Source organism: Phoca vitulina, unplaced genomic scaffold, assembly GCF_004348235.1.
Source record: "Phoca vitulina isolate PV1807 unplaced genomic scaffold, GSC_HSeal_1.0 scaffold12, whole genome shotgun sequence".
NCBI classification, from domain to species: Eukaryota; Metazoa; Chordata; class Mammalia; order Carnivora; family Phocidae; genus Phoca; species Phoca vitulina.
In genome coordinates this window covers 32,418,897-32,436,176 of record NW_022589715.1, presented here as the reverse complement: position 1 = coordinate 32,436,176, position 17,280 = coordinate 32,418,897, and the positions used below count along the sequence as shown (strand labels likewise).

The following is a 17,280-nucleotide window of genomic DNA, read 5'->3' as shown; positions in this document are numbered from 1 at the left end:
TTTGGGTCATGGTCTTGGATTCCTGGGATCAAGCCTCACGCCAGGCTCCCTGCTCAGTAAGGAGTCTGCTTCTCCCTCTCTCTCTGCCCCTCCCTCCTGCTCGTGCTCTCTCTCTGTCTCTCCTCTCAAGTGAATAAATAAAATCTTAAAAAAAAAATGCCCATTGTACCTAAAATTCCATGGAAAAATATTAATGTTTTGAAGGTAAGGACCAAGTCTAATATTTCTTCAATATTCCCTATGCTACTCATTATAGAAGATATTTTTAAAAATGATTGATTTCTACCTTCATTGAATATAAAATAATTAAAATGTGTTAGCTATATAAAGAAAACAGATCTTTGAGCATTATTTTCGAGTTTTTAACCTAGGGGCACGTAGGTGGCTCAGTTGGTTGAGTGGCGACTCTTGGTTTTGGCTGGGGTGGTGATCTCAGGGTTATAAGATCAAGCCCCAGGTAGGCCTCCATGCTCAGTGGGGAGTCTGCTTCAGATTCTCTCTCTGTCCCTTTGCTGCCCCCCAACTTACACGCATACACTCTCTAAAATAAGTAAATAAATCTTTTTAAAAAATAAAGTTTTTTAACCTAGTAATTGCACATCTGGGAAATATAGTGCAAATAAATGATACTAATATACATGATAAAATGTGGATATTAGTACTAATACCTCAAGATATTTATGGGAATTAATACTGGTATGTGAAGCCCTTCCCACTGCTTAATAAATGTTAGCTGCTGTTGTTAATATTTCTTTTTTCATGCTTTCAAAGTTAAAAATCATTTGCAGATTTTTAATAATATGTAACTAGTAATAAATGAAAAAAAGTCAGTCGTGCACTGGTAATCACTTAACACTGATCCTCTACTCCATTGTATTTCCTTAAAAATTACAAAGTTATAACTAGTGAGAGTAAAGGATCTAGTTTATGGATGAGCTCTATCTTAATGAGGAGTTTACTAGGTTGAGTGAGAGTGGGGTTTAAAACTGTTGGCAGAATAAAATGAAAGAAGACATTTTATAAAGTCTGACTATTCAGCTCTTACTATTCAAAATCACACGAAGAGTTCAGTTGGTATTGTGTTTACTCCTTATGCTCCATGGTTTACTTGACTATCTCAAGCAATTTTATTCATGCAAAATGTATTTCTCATCAAGACAAAAGAACTGAATAAGTTTATCAAATTTGTATATATATTTAGCTCAAAGATCTGTAAAGTAACACTAGTATTTCTGACCACCTAATATTCTAGTAGTCATTTATTTAGTCTGTTTCAATATTAATTTGTATTTTTATAGAATGTAAATTCCAGGAGGACAGTACCACATATGTTTTTTTCATCTTTGTGTCCCAAGGATAAGACTTGGCACAGAGTGATAAATATTTATTCAACAACAAATGAATGGATGAAGGCAACCTTATTACAACTGTGTATTCTGTGATTTAGTTCAAATAAAATTTAGAATGTGTACTTAGAATCACAGTGTTAAAGAACACCATTTTTAAAGCTGAATTTACAACTCTTCTCTATTTTTAACCATTTTTTTTTCTTTCCCACTGAATAATCTGGATCTGTCCTAATACCTAAACTATTCCCAGGTTGTAACTTTGGAAACAGCAGGGATTAACTAGAATACCCTAGTAGGCTTTTATTATTTTTTTCCAAGCTAATTTTCACTTAGTGAATGATAATTGCACATATTCAGAGTTGTCCAAAATATATATAACCCGTTAAAAAATTCTATTTATGCACAAAATGAATTCTGTCTCATTTTAATATTTTTCTATCTAACCTTGTCTTTTGTTTTGTTTCTTATTGGCTAAATTGTAAGATTTCCTAAAGCCAATACTCAAGAATTCCCTTAAAAGGACAATTGCCTTAGAAAACAGGAGTAGAAAATAGTAGCTATTGCCTGCTTTTCTTATTTTGTGCTGATTTTTAAAATTCTAGAACATGAACAATTGCTTTTTCCGTTCATGATTCATGTAGATAAACTCTTAAAACCTTTAGCTTACATTTATAATATGAAACAAATAATACATCTTTTCTATAGTATCAGGGGACATTTTTTAATGTTCTAACATGTATTTAAAGTACTGTTTTATAAATACAAAATGTGGTTGCTAAAAGCCAACGTCAACCTCTTGGGTTATTATCTTTGTTTTGTGTTTATTAACATAGTTATTATATTAATAATATAAATTTAACAAAATGTTTTCTATTTTGAAATATGAGTACAACGTAACTTTCAGTTAAATACATCTGCTATAGTCCATCAAAATAACATCCTCTGAATGTATTCTTGTGATTAACCAAACATCCCCTCTCTTTGTCTTTTTGAGTAACAGCATGCTTCTATGGCTCTTTAATTAAATGACCTTACCTTACATTTGTCTCGACTGGCTTCTGTTTACAGAAATTGTAAACCAATTGAATGCTCTGAGCAGCTTAGATGAAGATCAAGATGACTGCATAAAGCAAGCAAATATGCCTTCAGCTAAATCAGCCAGTTCCTCTGAAGGTCTAAGAGCTTTCTTCCTTTCTTTCTGCTTCTGATTGCCTGTATTTACTGTGACCTGCTACCTCTTGACTTCTGTCTGTACTTATTAGCTGTCAGTTTTGTCTTTGTGCTTTTCCTTGAATGTTTTCTTTGGTAATTTGTAGCGTACCAACAGGCAACAACATAATTTACCATCTTTAGCCAAGCCTTATAACAGTATCCTTCCTTGATAGGCAGTGATTTAAAAACATCTTATAAGATAATAATTGATCATATAACATGACCATATTTCTTCAGTTAGCTTATATAACTATACTGTTTTTGAAATATTTGCTTATATTAAACCCATTTGAATTATTCATATTTAGAAGTGAAGGGTATTTTTCTAAAAATCTGTGTCAGCACTTTTTTATTAGATTAAATTAGATGATGGAAGTTTCTCTAGTTCTTTATCTGATAAATTTTCAAAATAATATGCATATATTTGTTTTGTTTTATTTGAAAATGTTGGTATGCTACAAAATACATGAATGGCATTCTGCCATAGGTAAAATGCTACATCTTATTATTTGCAGGTATTATTAGTGTGAATTTTTACAATTTGAAATATTTTTTGAATGATGAAGAATTATACTTAACTACAATCATGGTGAACTAACACATATGTTTATTTTCAGAGCTTATCAACAAACTGAACTTTTTGGATGAAGCAGAAAAGGACTTGGCCACTGTGACTTTAAATCCATTTGGTGATCCTGATGTAGCAGAATTAAACCCATTTGGAGATCCTGACTCAGAAGGTACTGAGTTTTTTTCTGTACTTCTAAAAGCCTTTATAAAGTCAAGTTATCTTGAATTGTAGGAAGAGTTTTTTTTTTAAAAGACTCAAAATAATTTTTGTTTATGATGATATGGTGTTCAGTGCAGTTGATTAGCAAATCTGGGTAGCTTCCATTGAATTGTTTTTAAAGAAAAAATAAACCTTTACATAAACATTTACATGGGGCTTATTTTTTTTTTTAATTCCAGTAGAATTAACATGCAGTGTTATATTGGTTTCAGGTGTACCAAACAGTGATTCAACAATTCTATACATTACTCAGTGCTCATCGCGATAAGTGTAATTTGAGTCCTTTTCACCTATTTCACCCTTCCTCTCCACCCACCTTCTACATGGGGTTATTTTTAAATTCTCTGTTAGTTTGGTCAAGTTAGATGGTAAAGCTCTAATGTTAAAGATAACAGTATTTCACCTAGCTGGCATATAGTAAAGTCTCATTAGATTAGCCTACCAGGTAAGGTCAAGTTATGAGACATGCTGATATTGGGATTGTGGGATGGCTTCTCCCTCTGTCAGCTCCTTTGCCCTCACCCTCAGAGAGTCCAATGAACTCCCTCCACCCACCACTCCATGTCTTTGGCTGAGAATTATAGTCAGTAGTGAGAGTAAGTTGTGCATGTAAATAGCATGGAGCAAAAAGAAGATTGAAAACCCCTGCTATCATATATACAACATACTTGTAAGGAATACATCCACGGAATTTTTTTTCCTGAGTCATTTTTCTTATCAAGTAGTTTTGAACTCTTAAAGCCTAGATAAGAGCTGTTGAAGAAGTGAGGCCAATTAAACTGTTTTTTCAAAGTAAATGCAACAATGATCAACCAGTATATACATCTTTTAGACTGCTCTTATGAAATCCTCAAGAGCTTTGAAGAATTTTGTTACTACCTCTCATGGTGAAAATGAGGTTTTAACTTCAGGATTTACTCTTGTTGGAGCAATATCATTTTGTAATCCATTTCTCCTTCTCTTCCTTTATTTTCTCCCTTCTTACCAGATTCTAAATTTGTAAATTTAATTTAATGAGATTTTATGTTGTTTGTGACCTATATATATTAAGAATGTATTTTAAATGTCAATGGTTATAATAAATCTTAGAAGTAGTCTACTTCAGCTGCCTCTTTTCATAGATTAGGAAGCTGAGGCCCAGAGGAATTCACTGATTGAACAAGAACTCTAGGTAAATGGAAGTGGTGTTGGACCTGAGATTCCTAATAAGTGTCTTCTTTTGACCACATGGCTTCTCCTCAATTGTGTACTACATATATCTGAGTATTCTGAGTTTTAAAAATATTACCAAAATATTTTGAGACATCAGTATTTGAGTTTTCCATTTCAAAATCAAATAAAAATAGTTTTAAAAAATATATGTGGGTCAGGGCGCCTGGGTGGCTCAGTCGTTAAGCGTCTGCCTTCAGCTCAGGTCATGATCCCAGGGTCCTGGGATCGAGCCCCACGTCGGGCTCCCTGCTCCGCGGGAAGCCTGCTTCTCCCTCTCCCACTCCCCCTGCTTGTGTTCCCTCTCTTGCTGTGTCTCTCTCTGTCAAATAAATAAAATCTTTAAAAAAAATATATATATATGTGGGTCTGTTTTCTGAGGTAAAGAAAGGAGTAGGAGGTAACACATAATACGGTATTTCTATTTAGGAGAGGTTAGTCAACCTGATTCAGAATCTTTAACCATGCCTATAGAGCTAAAAAAAAAAAAATGTGACAACCAATATTTTCTTTAAATATACGTGTCTTAGAGTCTTTGGTTTAATTATTTTCTAATAGAAGAATACTTGTTTTTTTAGAAATAATTTTTAAATTTTTATTGATGAAAAATTTGCATCTTCAAGTAAGAAAAGCATGTGAGGAAAAAATAATGTGTTGAAGTTGTTTAGATGGTTCTTTTATTTGCTTTTACAGCTTCAGTTCTCCTCTTAGATTCATGACATTCTGTGCATCAGTGACCCTCTTAGAAAGTATTAAATGTGTTTGTTAGCTTTTATATAAAATAATCTCATTTTAAACCCTCCTTTGTTGCCATTTCTGTCATCTTCAAACTGTGCTCTATAGTTTGAATGCTTTCTTGCTTTTGGTTTTGTAACTGATGAATTTGCTTAGATCAAGTTTTGCAATCCTCTTTCTGAAAGTAAAAATAAAAATCTTATTTCCGTTGACCAGTTTTGTTGGTTTCTCAAGCATTTGAGACTTGATATTTGTTAATAAAAATTGAATAGGCAAAAATTTTCCAGCCTCTTTTCCCCTATAGAGAAAAGAAAATGCCTCGTTTACATTGTTATAAAGATTCTAATGAAGTGTTAAGTTTGAATATTATCCTAGTGTTAAAACGTTACATGGTTACTGTATCTCTTCTCTAGCGTAGTCTAGATTTAAATTTAAATTTAAAATTTAAGATTTATTTAAATTCATTTCCGTATTTATTATGATTTTATGAATTCTCTTTTACATTTTATAATTGCTTCTCCATGGTGTATGGAATTTCAATTCAGAGGTTTTTCTCCAGTATAAAGACAAAATAAGTTTTCTGGGCTAATGTCTGAAGTATAAGTAAAAGGAGCTTGACTTTAAAATATAAAAGTCATAAATATGTCAGTCATGAAATTTTTATAATAATTGGATTAAATTGTTTGAAGTGTCACTTATGAAATAGTTATTTTTCTTGAGAGTTTCAGTAACCAGTTTTCTGCCTTCTACAGTATTTTGTCAGAATTGCACGGCGTAATTAAAATTAACTTTTAAACTACCCTCTGATTGTTGGCTTTGTGAAACTTTTCTTCAGTCTGGGAAAACATTTGTTTTTATCAGAATCCATGACCAAATGTTGGACAGTTTTATTACAAGTTCTAGTTTTGTTTTAAAATATTAAGACACATAAGAAGAAAAAGGCTGGTACTAAGTACTTCGTAAGTATCGGAGGACATGATGCTATTGTAGTGCTTTTTGTGCTGGGAGTCAGAATTTTATTTTTACGGGTACCTTGGTTTTCAAAATGAAATTTAAAATAATAAAATTTAGAAAAATTTGGTGTAACATGTCTTATCAGTTTATCAATATGATTTCAGTGTAGTGCTCTCTCTCTGAGAATTCTTACGTTAGTCCTTTACCTTATTAAATAGAGTACTTATTGGACCAAAGTTATATTGAAAAAAATCAACAATCTCATTAAAAACTCTAGATTTTAAGGTCTTGTAGCATACGGAAACCTCTTGGAAGGCTTTGTGAAACAAATTCAGTGATATGTGGATATATATTTGATATAGTCCAGAATGAATTTTCAGCTCCCTAAGTGGTCTCTGCTTGTGTAACTACCAAAGACAATTTCAAAATTTAATCCACTTTGTGTTCTTAAAAACAAATTTATTTTATATCAGTTTAGGATGGCAAGCTAGTATAGGCAAATGAAATAAACAATAAATAGAATATTGTACCTCTAAGAAGGTTAAAATTTCAAAAATTGGCATAACGTAATGCTAATAATATTAGAGACCCCAAGGGCATTCCAAAAATGCCATTTTAGGGGCACCTGGGTGGCTCAGTTGGTTAAGCATCCTACTCTTGATTTTGGCTTAGGTCATGATCTCAGGGTCATGAGATCAAGCCCCACGTTGGGCTCCATGCTGGGTGCAGAGCCTGCTTAAGATTCTCTCCCTCCCTCTCTCTCTGCCTCTCCCCCTATAAATAAATTAAAATAAAATAAAATAAAAAATAAAAATAGCCTGTTCAGAGCTGCCATTTTGAGGAGCAGCATTCCTGGAGAAGTAGACAAAGATCTCAGGTAACACATCTTCTGAACTTAGCCCCTCTAAAACATATTATTGTTTTGACTCTTTCAGCCCCATAGAGTATTAATTCAAGGTTATTTTTGTAAGCACTAAAAATATAAGAAAATATCAGATAATATTAATTTGATTTAATTCATTTTTTGCTATTGTTTTATAGAACCCATCACTGAAACAGCATCACCTAAAAAATCAGAGGAATCTTTTTATAATAGCTATAATCCCTTTAAAGAGATACAGACTCCACAGTATTTGAACCCATTTGATGAGCCAGAAACTTTTGTAACTATAAAGGATTCTCCTCCTCAGTCTACAAAAAGAAAAAATGTAAGACCTGTGGACATGAGCAAGTACCTCTATGCTGACAGTTCTAAAACAGAAGAAGAGTTGGATGAGTAAGTACATTTTATTTTGCTATCATCATAAGTTAGTCTCTATGTTTAAAGAGATGCTTCTGTAATCTAGCTTTACATGGGTAAAAAGAGGTCTGCCCCAGTGTTAATATACAGTTTACAAGTTAGTATCTATCTCATGTCCATCTGAATTTTTATGATCTTGATGCTGATTCTTCCACCCTCCTCCATGTGGATGTATGTGCACCCTAAACTAACAATGGAGAGAAATATGTTATTGAAATCTCTAGTTAGAATTCCAATTGTGTATTCTCATAGAAACCACATTATAAATGGCACTTAGATGTTTTTAATCAATTACTGTAAGCATTACACTTCAATAGTGTTAGGTTCTCTTGTGGGAACCAGATCATCATTTATGATATTGTTTTGATGAGAACACTTGTTCAAATGCCAAACAACAAGACCATAACAATTAGAAATTAGAAATTGTCATTTGAGTTATTATTCTTACCCAAATATGATTGTTATTGATTACAAGCTCATTATAAAAAGTCAGTATGATTAGGGCTGCCATTTTACTCAAATCTGGGGTGAGGATAGGAGAAGCACATTGTATTCTGGAGTTACACAGTTCACAGCCTATGTGGCTGCAGACCGTGGCCCTGAGTGTGTTAAACAGCAACAACAAAACTTCCACTTCTAGCCATGATGGAGTAATAGACTGATATAGCTTCTTGTCTTAAAAAACTAAAAACTAAAAAACTGAATGAAATATATGAAACAATGGTTTTCAGATATTGTATGCAAATAGCACAGGACTGTGATTTCTGAGAAAACAGAAACAAAGAAGGTGAGCCCTTACTTCTCGAAGCCTTATTTATGGGAGAGAATTTCCAACTCTAGTTCAGGGAGAAAGAACCCAAAAGTCCTAGTAATCTCCATGGGTTTAGGAGACAGTTTGGACTTTGGGGGTACTGAAGAGAATAGAATTGTGGACAGAGTATCAGAGAGGAGAGAGCTACTCAGAAACTGAGTTTCAGAGATCTGTAGAAGGTTCTCCTTGAGTCTTTAGCTGAGTATTAATGAAAGCATGCATATGAGGAAATTACCAAGGACAAAGAATCTCACAGAAACATCCCTGGAGTTCACCCAGGACCAAGAATAGTCTATGTTTCCAAGCTGTTCCTTACACTTGGGACATCAAGTCAAGTCCTCATAATGGTGTCTCAATAATGTGGTGAGGTTAGCCCTAGAGTAAAGGCTGTTCTGGGCTTGCCTAACAAAGCTTAAAAGCAAGGCTCAAGGGCGCCTGGGTGGCTCAGTTGGTTGAGCGACTGCCTTCGGCTCAGGTCATGGTCCCGGAGTCCTGGGATCGAGTCCCACATCGGGCTCCCGGCTCGGCGGGGGGCCTGCTTCTCCCTCTGACCCTCTCCCCTCTCATGCTGTTTCTCTCTCTCTCTCTCTCTCAAATAAATAAATAAATAAAATCTTTAAAAAAAAAAAAAAAGCAAGGCTCAAAAGAACCAAAATATTTCCAAGTAACTTATCTGCACGCCATACAAATATACCAGAGATACCAAAGGGAATACCAAAAAATCCAGCACCCAAAACAGAATTCACAATGTCTGACAACTAGTCAAAAATCTATCAGGCATATAAAGAAGCAGGAAAATCTGACCCATCAGGAGGAGGAAACTCAGTCATAAGATATGGATGCAGAAATGGCATAGGTGATGGAATTAATCGAATAGTAATTATATGTTTACTTGTAGTGAGGCTGTATGGGTCTTTGTTTTTCTCAGAAATATGTGAATTTTAGTGTTATTAAGATTATTTAGATCTTGGGAAAAATAGTTATTCCTTTAAAAATACAGTTTAATAGAAAAATCTTTCAAAATAATGGGGATGTTATAGATTGAGAGGGGAATAATGAAAAGGCTCCTTCAATGTATGAAATTGGGAATAGTTGCTTGGTGTTAAGGAAGAAATGTCATTTCTTTCCTGTGCATTGGTTAGCTCCTGTTGTGAGCACTGTTTTACTTCTGGGTGCTGCACTTTACAAGGGGCATCGATGATTCAGAGCATTAAAAGAGTAGAGCAACAGAGTCATCAAAATGCCCAGAAACCACATCAAATGAGCAGTGATTGAGGGCATAGGGACTATTTGACTTAGAAGAGCGATTATTTAAGGAACTACAATAACCAAATTCAAATATTTGATTTGAAAGAATGAGGTAGTTGACTTGTTTTCTTTTGCTCTGGAACTACATTTCTCAGCCTTTTCCCATTTTACACCATATGGCCTGTGACTCTCCATGGGCCTAGTTAGGTTTTGATAAAACCTAAAAAAAGTTCTAACTTTCTATAAGTACATAGAAATACATCATAGTAATCATCTGATTCCAAATCCAGGTTTAGATTTCAGTACCAATTAATAACTATACAGGGATTGAAAAAGTTGGCAGAACTCTTACTGAAGTTATTATATTTGTTTTCTTTGAAATAGCCAGTGTGTGATCAAAATAAAATTTCTCATGGGTGGTGTAGGTGCTGAGTAATAGCCACACACCTAGAGTATTTGAATGTAAATATAAACTTGAAGTACAAGGGTTCAGTCATTCCAAGATGCATGAGTATTACACAACTCACACACACACCCTGCTCTCTCCTATTAACAAATTAAAGAGACATCTAGTGTTTGCTTAAACTTTTAAAATGCCTTAATAAAAACTAAAATCAGAATCACTGGGTGTTTCCTTTTGACCATTCTTTTTTTCCACATGAAAGTCATAGTCTTTACAAGTTTCTCATGAATAAAGAACATTCTAAATTGCTCAATCATCTGAGATTACCAGAGGGAACCTATAAACACTTAAGCTTTTTTTTTTCTTTTAATAGGAATATACATACAGATTCTAAAGATTGCTCATCAGCTAATTTGAGAGTCCAGGAAGAACTCTATTTCTCATTCTCCTCCTTTTTTCTCCAAAAGTTTGTAGGTCCCACTACATTAGCAGAAATCTTCCAAAATTTGTTCTTACTTCAATAATAAACTAATGACCTTTCATCGAGTGAAAAGCCTGTATTACTCATCTTCCATTACCAAACTCTTCCTGCATCCTCTGACATAAAACTATCACGACTAAATAGTACTGAGTCCTTTGATGTGTAAAGCAACCTTCAGAACCTCAGCATATCCATCAGCACCAGGAGAAAGTAAACATCCTTCAGTGCCAGTAGCACGTGTCCTGTACACTTAGCAACCACAGGGATTTTCTCAGTTGTCTTGTGTTTGGGAGTTCGTTCAGCCATTCTAGTTTATGTAGCAAAAATGAAAACTGAGAAACCAATAATATTTTTTCAAACATTTATGAAATGACTTTTGAGATCCAGCATAAAATCATTTCTGGTATGGTTGTATGTCAATTTCCGAAGGAAAGTTGTCTTTGAATTTTATTCAGAGAAGCTACACACTCATTTAAGAAATGTGGTTTGTCCAAAGGAACATAAATTTTCAAAGTGAGAGGAACAGACTTCAGATTTCACTATACCCTTGCTTCATATTTTATTATTTTTTCAGTAGGTTAATCCTATTTCTAATCAACTTACAGTTTTTCTTTCTGTAATTCTTTTTCTTGGGTGAATTATTTTCTAAGCAGTGAATAATGTCATTTGAAATTATTCTGTCCAGTTTTCCACTTAATGTAAATGATGAATTTTTAGTTCACAGTGAGTTAATGATACAACTAATCTATTACTCAAGTATATAATACAAGGATAAAAATAATCTTTGCTTATTCAAAGTGATGTAGGAAGTCCTGAAATAGGTTATTCAAATCATAGATGATCAATGGAATGTGGAAATTATGCTAGTTCCTTAAATAATTTTTCTTTACTAAAAATATTAAGTAATTTAAAAAATGCTTTGATCAGTAATTATGTAACTTATTTTTATAGAGAAGGGAGCATGTTCATAACCATATATATTATATATACATTCACTTTTTTGTAGCACAGTATATACTATTCACCTTTTTTTTTTTTAAGATTTTATTTATTTATTTGACAAAGAGAGACACAGCGAGAGAGGGAACACAAGCAGGGGGAGTGGGAGAGGGAGAAGCAGGCTTCCCACGGAGCAGGGAGCCCAATGCAGGGCTTGAACCCAGGACCTTGAGATCAGGACCTGAGCCGAAGGCAGACGCTTAACAACTGAGCCACCCAGGCGCCCCTACTATTCACTTTTTTTTTTTTTTTTTTAAAGATTTCATTTATTTATTTGAGAGAGAGAGAATGAGAGACAGAGAGCACGAGAGGGAAGAGGGCAGAGGGAGAAGCAGACCCCCTGCTGAGCAGGGAGCCCGATGTGGGACTCGATCCCGGGACTCCAGGATCATGACCTGAGCCGAAGGCAGTCGCTTAACCAACTGAGCCACCCAGGCGCCCTATTCACTTTTTTAATAGCACTTTTTTTATTGAGATATACTTCACATGACATAAAATTCCATATTTAAAGTGTACACTTCACTGGTTCTTAGCTAATTCACTGTGTTGTGCAGCCATCACCACAGTCTAATTCCAGAGCATTTTTGTCACTCCAAAAAGAAATCCTTTACCTATTAGTGGTTAGTTTCAATTCCTCCCCTCCCTATCTCCTGAAAACTATTAATCTACCTTTTGCCCATACAGATTTGAGTATCACATAAATAGAATCATATCCTGTTTATTCTTAAAGAGTAGGAAATTCAGTTTTAGTTAGAAATGTCTGATCCATAGGGAGGATCATTCAAAGCCCTTAGAAGTAGAAGCTTGTCTTATTCTGATTTAGTACCTAGCAAGTGGTGGTGCCTAGCACACTGTTTTCTCACCAATAGATTATAAGTGTGTGCAGACACACTCATTCCTCTAGTCCTTCTAGTGGTGAGGCGTGGTCCAGGGCAGCTGGAGTCCCTGGTACCCTGATTTTCCAGCAGCTTCCTATGTTTTTATGATAGTATAACATACAAATTTCGTTTTTACTACATGTCATAGGGTAAAACAGATTGAGAAACATAGCTCTAATTATTTCAAGAAAATATCTGTTTTGATTATGTTTCTAGGAATATGAGTCTTATGATCCAACTTTGGAAATCAGCTGATTATGAGCTCCTTTTCTACTTGCATTTACCTTCTTTTGACAAGAATACTAATATTCAAGTGGTTAGACGGAGACCCAAGTGGTTTGAAGCAGTCAGAGATAGGAAGAAAAAGGACAATATCTAGTTACTTTTGTATACATACTAGATATGTTTTATAAAAATTGCATGCAACTGAGTATTGTAAATTAAGTTAAAGTGTACTGAATCATACCTGTTTTGAGATTCTGACATTGTTTTCTTTGAAGCACAAATCCTTTCATAATATAAATATCCTCTAACACTTCTTATGTTTTCTTAAAACTAGCCATATTTATGTAACAAATTAAAAATAATGATTATTGTGGCAGCTACCATCTTACAAACTGCTATGGAAGTTTATTCTAGAGAGACCTAACCAAGAACAATTTTTTAGAATATCACCTAAATAATTCATATAACTGAACTAATTCAGTTAGATTGAAATGGGTCTGTTCAGTTCTGAAACATGTAACATTAGTTGGCAAGTAGTTAAGTTTGGGGGGGAAAAGATTTTTCTCTTTTTTAAGTTTTGGAGTTTTAAGAAAAATGTTTTCATCTTATTTCTTTACATTTACCTCCCTTCAAACTACTTTTAGAGTTTGAAAAACAGCTGTATGAGGCTATCAATAAAATTAGGCCAAGAAACAAGCTTGTTGTAAGGATTAAATGGGTTAAAACATGTGAATTACTTAAAATAGTGCCTAGCACAGCATAAACACTTTATTAATCTTAGTTAATAATGTTATTGGCAAGCCCTCCATTCTAGGCTAGATGTGATACCTTTCATATCCCTTTTCAGAGAGAATGTTCAGCTTTTTCTGAACACCTAGTTATTTTAACATTGTTCCTTACTTTGATATCCCCAAGTTCTTCTCCAGGTTGTAAACATGGGATGTAAATACTTCATGCATATCTTGATCACTTAATAGGCAAGAATATTTTGTCTGAAAAGCAAATTTTCAAGTATATATCTGTTTCCTGTTCTTATTCTCTTGAATGCACAGACATAAGTAGAGGAAGAACAGGAAATAGGTTTCTTTGTAAATGCCAACTCCATTCAGTTAAAAGCAACTACTTGAGCAGAGTTGAAAGAGATTCTATGGCTGTACCCTAGCTCAATGGAAGGAATCCCATGACACTAATTGTTGCCATGAGTACAGCAAAGAATGACATCACAAGTATGATATATTTCCCATCTCTGATCCATATCTCCTTGGTACTCAGTCTCATATGATTTGACTGTCTATGTATAAATTCTTAGGCAAAGGAGTACATAATTGGTATTGGTTCTAAGTGAGTCTGATACTGTTGTAGTTAAAAGAGCATTCATAATTGAAACAGAGGGTTATCAACAGTATAGGCCTTATATGACTAGGTGGAATTCCCTTGGAATAATCACTATATTTGGGTCAGCTGGTACTTAACCTTGTGGACTCAGAAATTTTATTCTTTACACATAGGATTCTAGAGAACCAACTGCTGTTGGGGAAAAAATGCAACAAACTAATAAATAAAAACCAGGATAACAGTTTATAGGAAGAATAATCATCACATACACCAAATACTTGTGTTTATGGATAACTAATGAGAAAAAAACTCATCTATTCATAAAAGGACTTAACAAGGAAGGTTTTTTGCCTGGGCCTAGACTGTAGGTAGAGGAAAAAAAGAAAAAAAAAGTCTTCCCAGAGAAGTTATAAGCACATAGGCCCACCCAAATCTTCTATGGATTTGACATTATATTGGTAGGGTAGCCTGAGATCCTTCAAGCCAAGAAAATAGCACATAAAATGGCTTCTGAAGCACTCGGCAAATACAAACATAAACAGTGAAGAGAGGCACTCCCAGCTCAGACCATGCAGGATTTCCTCAGATTAAGCCCTGAACTTGAAATCTAGAATTACAAATCATACAAGGAAACAGTATACCAAGAGAAAATCAGGAGACAAAAGAAACACTGGGATTGTACATGCAAGAACTTGAATAGATTTATCAGATTGAGACTCTGAAATAAATATGTTTAAATGATGACTCAAATCTCTGTACCTGAGGTATTTTACACATAGCCACATGAAGAAAAATGCTTATCAGAATTAAAAATTCATGGAGAATTAAACAGTAAATTAGACACAGATGAAGAGAGAAAAAGTTAACTGGATCATAGATGTGAGGGAATTATCCAGAATATAACACAGGAGGAATGAAAATTTGTAAAAATATGAAGGAGAGAGATAATTCAACATACATCTGATAAGATTTTCTAAAGAAGAGAATAGAGAAAATAGAGAAGAGGCTATCAAAGATAATGGTTGATAATTTTTCAGAACTAATGAAACATACATCTTCAGACTCAGGAGATAGAAGGAGCCTGAAACACGATAAATTAAGAGAAATCCACACCTACACATATCATAGTAAAATTGCTCAAACTGAAAGAAAAAAGAAGATCCTAACAGCAACCAAAGATAAAAGATGACTTATAAAAGAGCAATAGTAGGCTGACAGTGGGCTAATATCATCAGAGTGCTGAGATGAATTAACTGACAACTAGAATTCTCTACCTAGCTAAATTATCATTTAAGTGTGACATAAAGACATTTTCAATACCTGGGAGAATTTACTATTAACAGAACCTTGCTGAATGAACTTCTAAAGGCATTTCATCCTAATGAGAAGGAATGAAGCGCAGGAAAAAAAAATGTTTGATGTGGGGCACATAAGAAAGCAAATCAATATTTCCGCATCTTATTTCCTTTTCCTTGGGTGTGGAGAGTATATAGGATTTACTATTACTATAAACATTTTCTAAGGATCTATATATAATAGAGCTAAGTGTGACCTTGTATGAAAAAAATTTTAAAATATTTTTTAAAAGGGAAAAATTTTATTCTCAGTGATTAACAAAACAATAGATTAATAGTGATTGTTTCCAAATTGTAGGTTATCACTAGTTTGGGTTTCTCCTTATCATTTTCAGTATTTTTTAGTTTTATAAATTTTCATAAATTTTTATTTTTTTCTTATTTTAGCTAGGAATAAACTATTTTTAGAGTAACATTTAACAATAATTCTTCTTTCATTTAGATCTAATCCTTTTTATGAACCTAAACCAACTCTTCCTCCAAATAATTTGGTAACTCCAATTCAAGAACTGGAAACTGAAAGGAGAGTGAAAAGAAAAGCTCCAGCCCCACCAGCCATCTCACCAAAGACAGGAGGAGTAAATGAAAACACCATTATTTCTGCAGGAAGAGATCTCTCCACTTCTCCTAAGGTAGGAGTTTATTCTTAGTAAAAACATGTATTATATTTTATCTTTTTTCCCCCATGCAATTTAATTCAAATTAAGGAAAGTCATTGTTTGCTATTTTTGATGATTTAAAAGTAAAATCCAAGTAAATCCTTTATACTGCAACACTGTGTATATGTTTGGGAGCCTGTAAATTTATAGAACAGTATGATTGGATAGTTTGAGTTAAGATTTTTTTAAATGCTGTTTTGAAATAGAGGAAGAGAGACATTATAATTGTAGGGATGGGTGCTCTAAAGCAATGAGGTATGAGGGACAGCTTGCACTGATATCGAGGAAGGAGTAGAAATCATCCTTTGAGAAACATACTGGAAGATTAAGGCCCAGTGCAGAAAAATGCTTTATTGAACAATTTCAATATTGTCATTTTGATTTATGTCAAGTTAAAATTTTGGCCTATTGTCACTATTTTTAGAAGTTTTAATGCATAATAATTACATGGAAAGGTAAGACACATTGTTGGAACAAGTCTAAAGCTTTTACATGATTTGGTTGCAAATAGGATGACATCTTGTGTGTTTAAGGTAGAAATGTTGGATTTAGCAAGTTTTTTTAGGTAAGTAACTTTTGCCCATCAACTCATGGGTGTTTTGTTCATATTACATTATTTAATTCTCACAGGTAGTTAAGGAAAAAATAAGGTGAACTTCATGAAACTCAGTGGGATAAGGTAAAGGTCACGGGTCCCTTAGCCAGTAGAAACAGGATTGGAACTGGTATTTTCATTAATTGTGTGATACCCGGGCCATACTCTACCTCAGGTGCCTGGGCTGCTGTTTTTCTCAAGGGCACTGAAGTTCAGTAATTTCTCTTGGATTTTTCAGTTCATTCTTTGGTTTTTGTTAAATGCCAGAGTCCTGAAATTGTTTGTTTGCCTGTATTTTCATTGTTTTAGAGAGAGAGTGAGTTCCCTGAGGTTTTCATTCTGCTATTCTAGAAGTCAATCTTCAGGTGTTTGTTTTTATATCAGGTATTTTTTAACCCTGTAACTCTAGGGGGAGAAACCAGGACTAAATTCTATCTTCTAATTGACTAGGGAAAGGTGGGAGTGGGGTTGCAACTCTAAATGAAAGCAGCAAATGGTAGAAATTAAAGCAAAGGAGATGGCCAATTCCTGTACCCGTGAGAGAAAAAAAAGACAGTAATTAGGGCACAAGAATACCTAAATCCTTGTCTCCCAAATCTCTACTCCATTGTCTACTCCCTGCCCCAACCTCTCCTATAGTCAGTCCATCAGGAGTTTGAAGCTAATCAAGAAATCCTAATCTCTTTGTAGGGGAATGAAAAGGAATTTAACAGTGCCTATTGTATGCATTTGATCCATAGAA

General features: G+C 34.1%; 1 protein-coding gene across 16 annotated transcripts in view; it reads left to right on the top strand.

The window, feature by feature from the left end:
• EHBP1 (EH domain binding protein 1) overlaps positions 1 to 17,280 on the top strand; it is a 420,362-nt gene that overhangs the window by 226,181 nt on the left and 176,901 nt on the right. For 12 of the 16 annotated variants that reach the window (XM_032410868.1, XM_032410870.1, XM_032410869.1 and 9 more), the window contains 4 exons: positions 2,418 to 2,522; positions 3,179 to 3,301; positions 7,291 to 7,525; positions 15,727 to 15,916. In XM_032410868.1, the coding sequence (XP_032266759.1) occupies positions 2,418 to 2,522; positions 3,179 to 3,301; positions 7,291 to 7,525; positions 15,727 to 15,916 (653 nt within the window). The remainder of the gene's footprint in view (positions 1 to 2,417; positions 2,523 to 3,178; positions 3,302 to 7,290; positions 7,526 to 15,726; positions 15,917 to 17,280) is intronic. The other 4 variants (XM_032410884.1, XM_032410883.1, XM_032410878.1 and 1 more) reach the window with 1 other exon arrangement.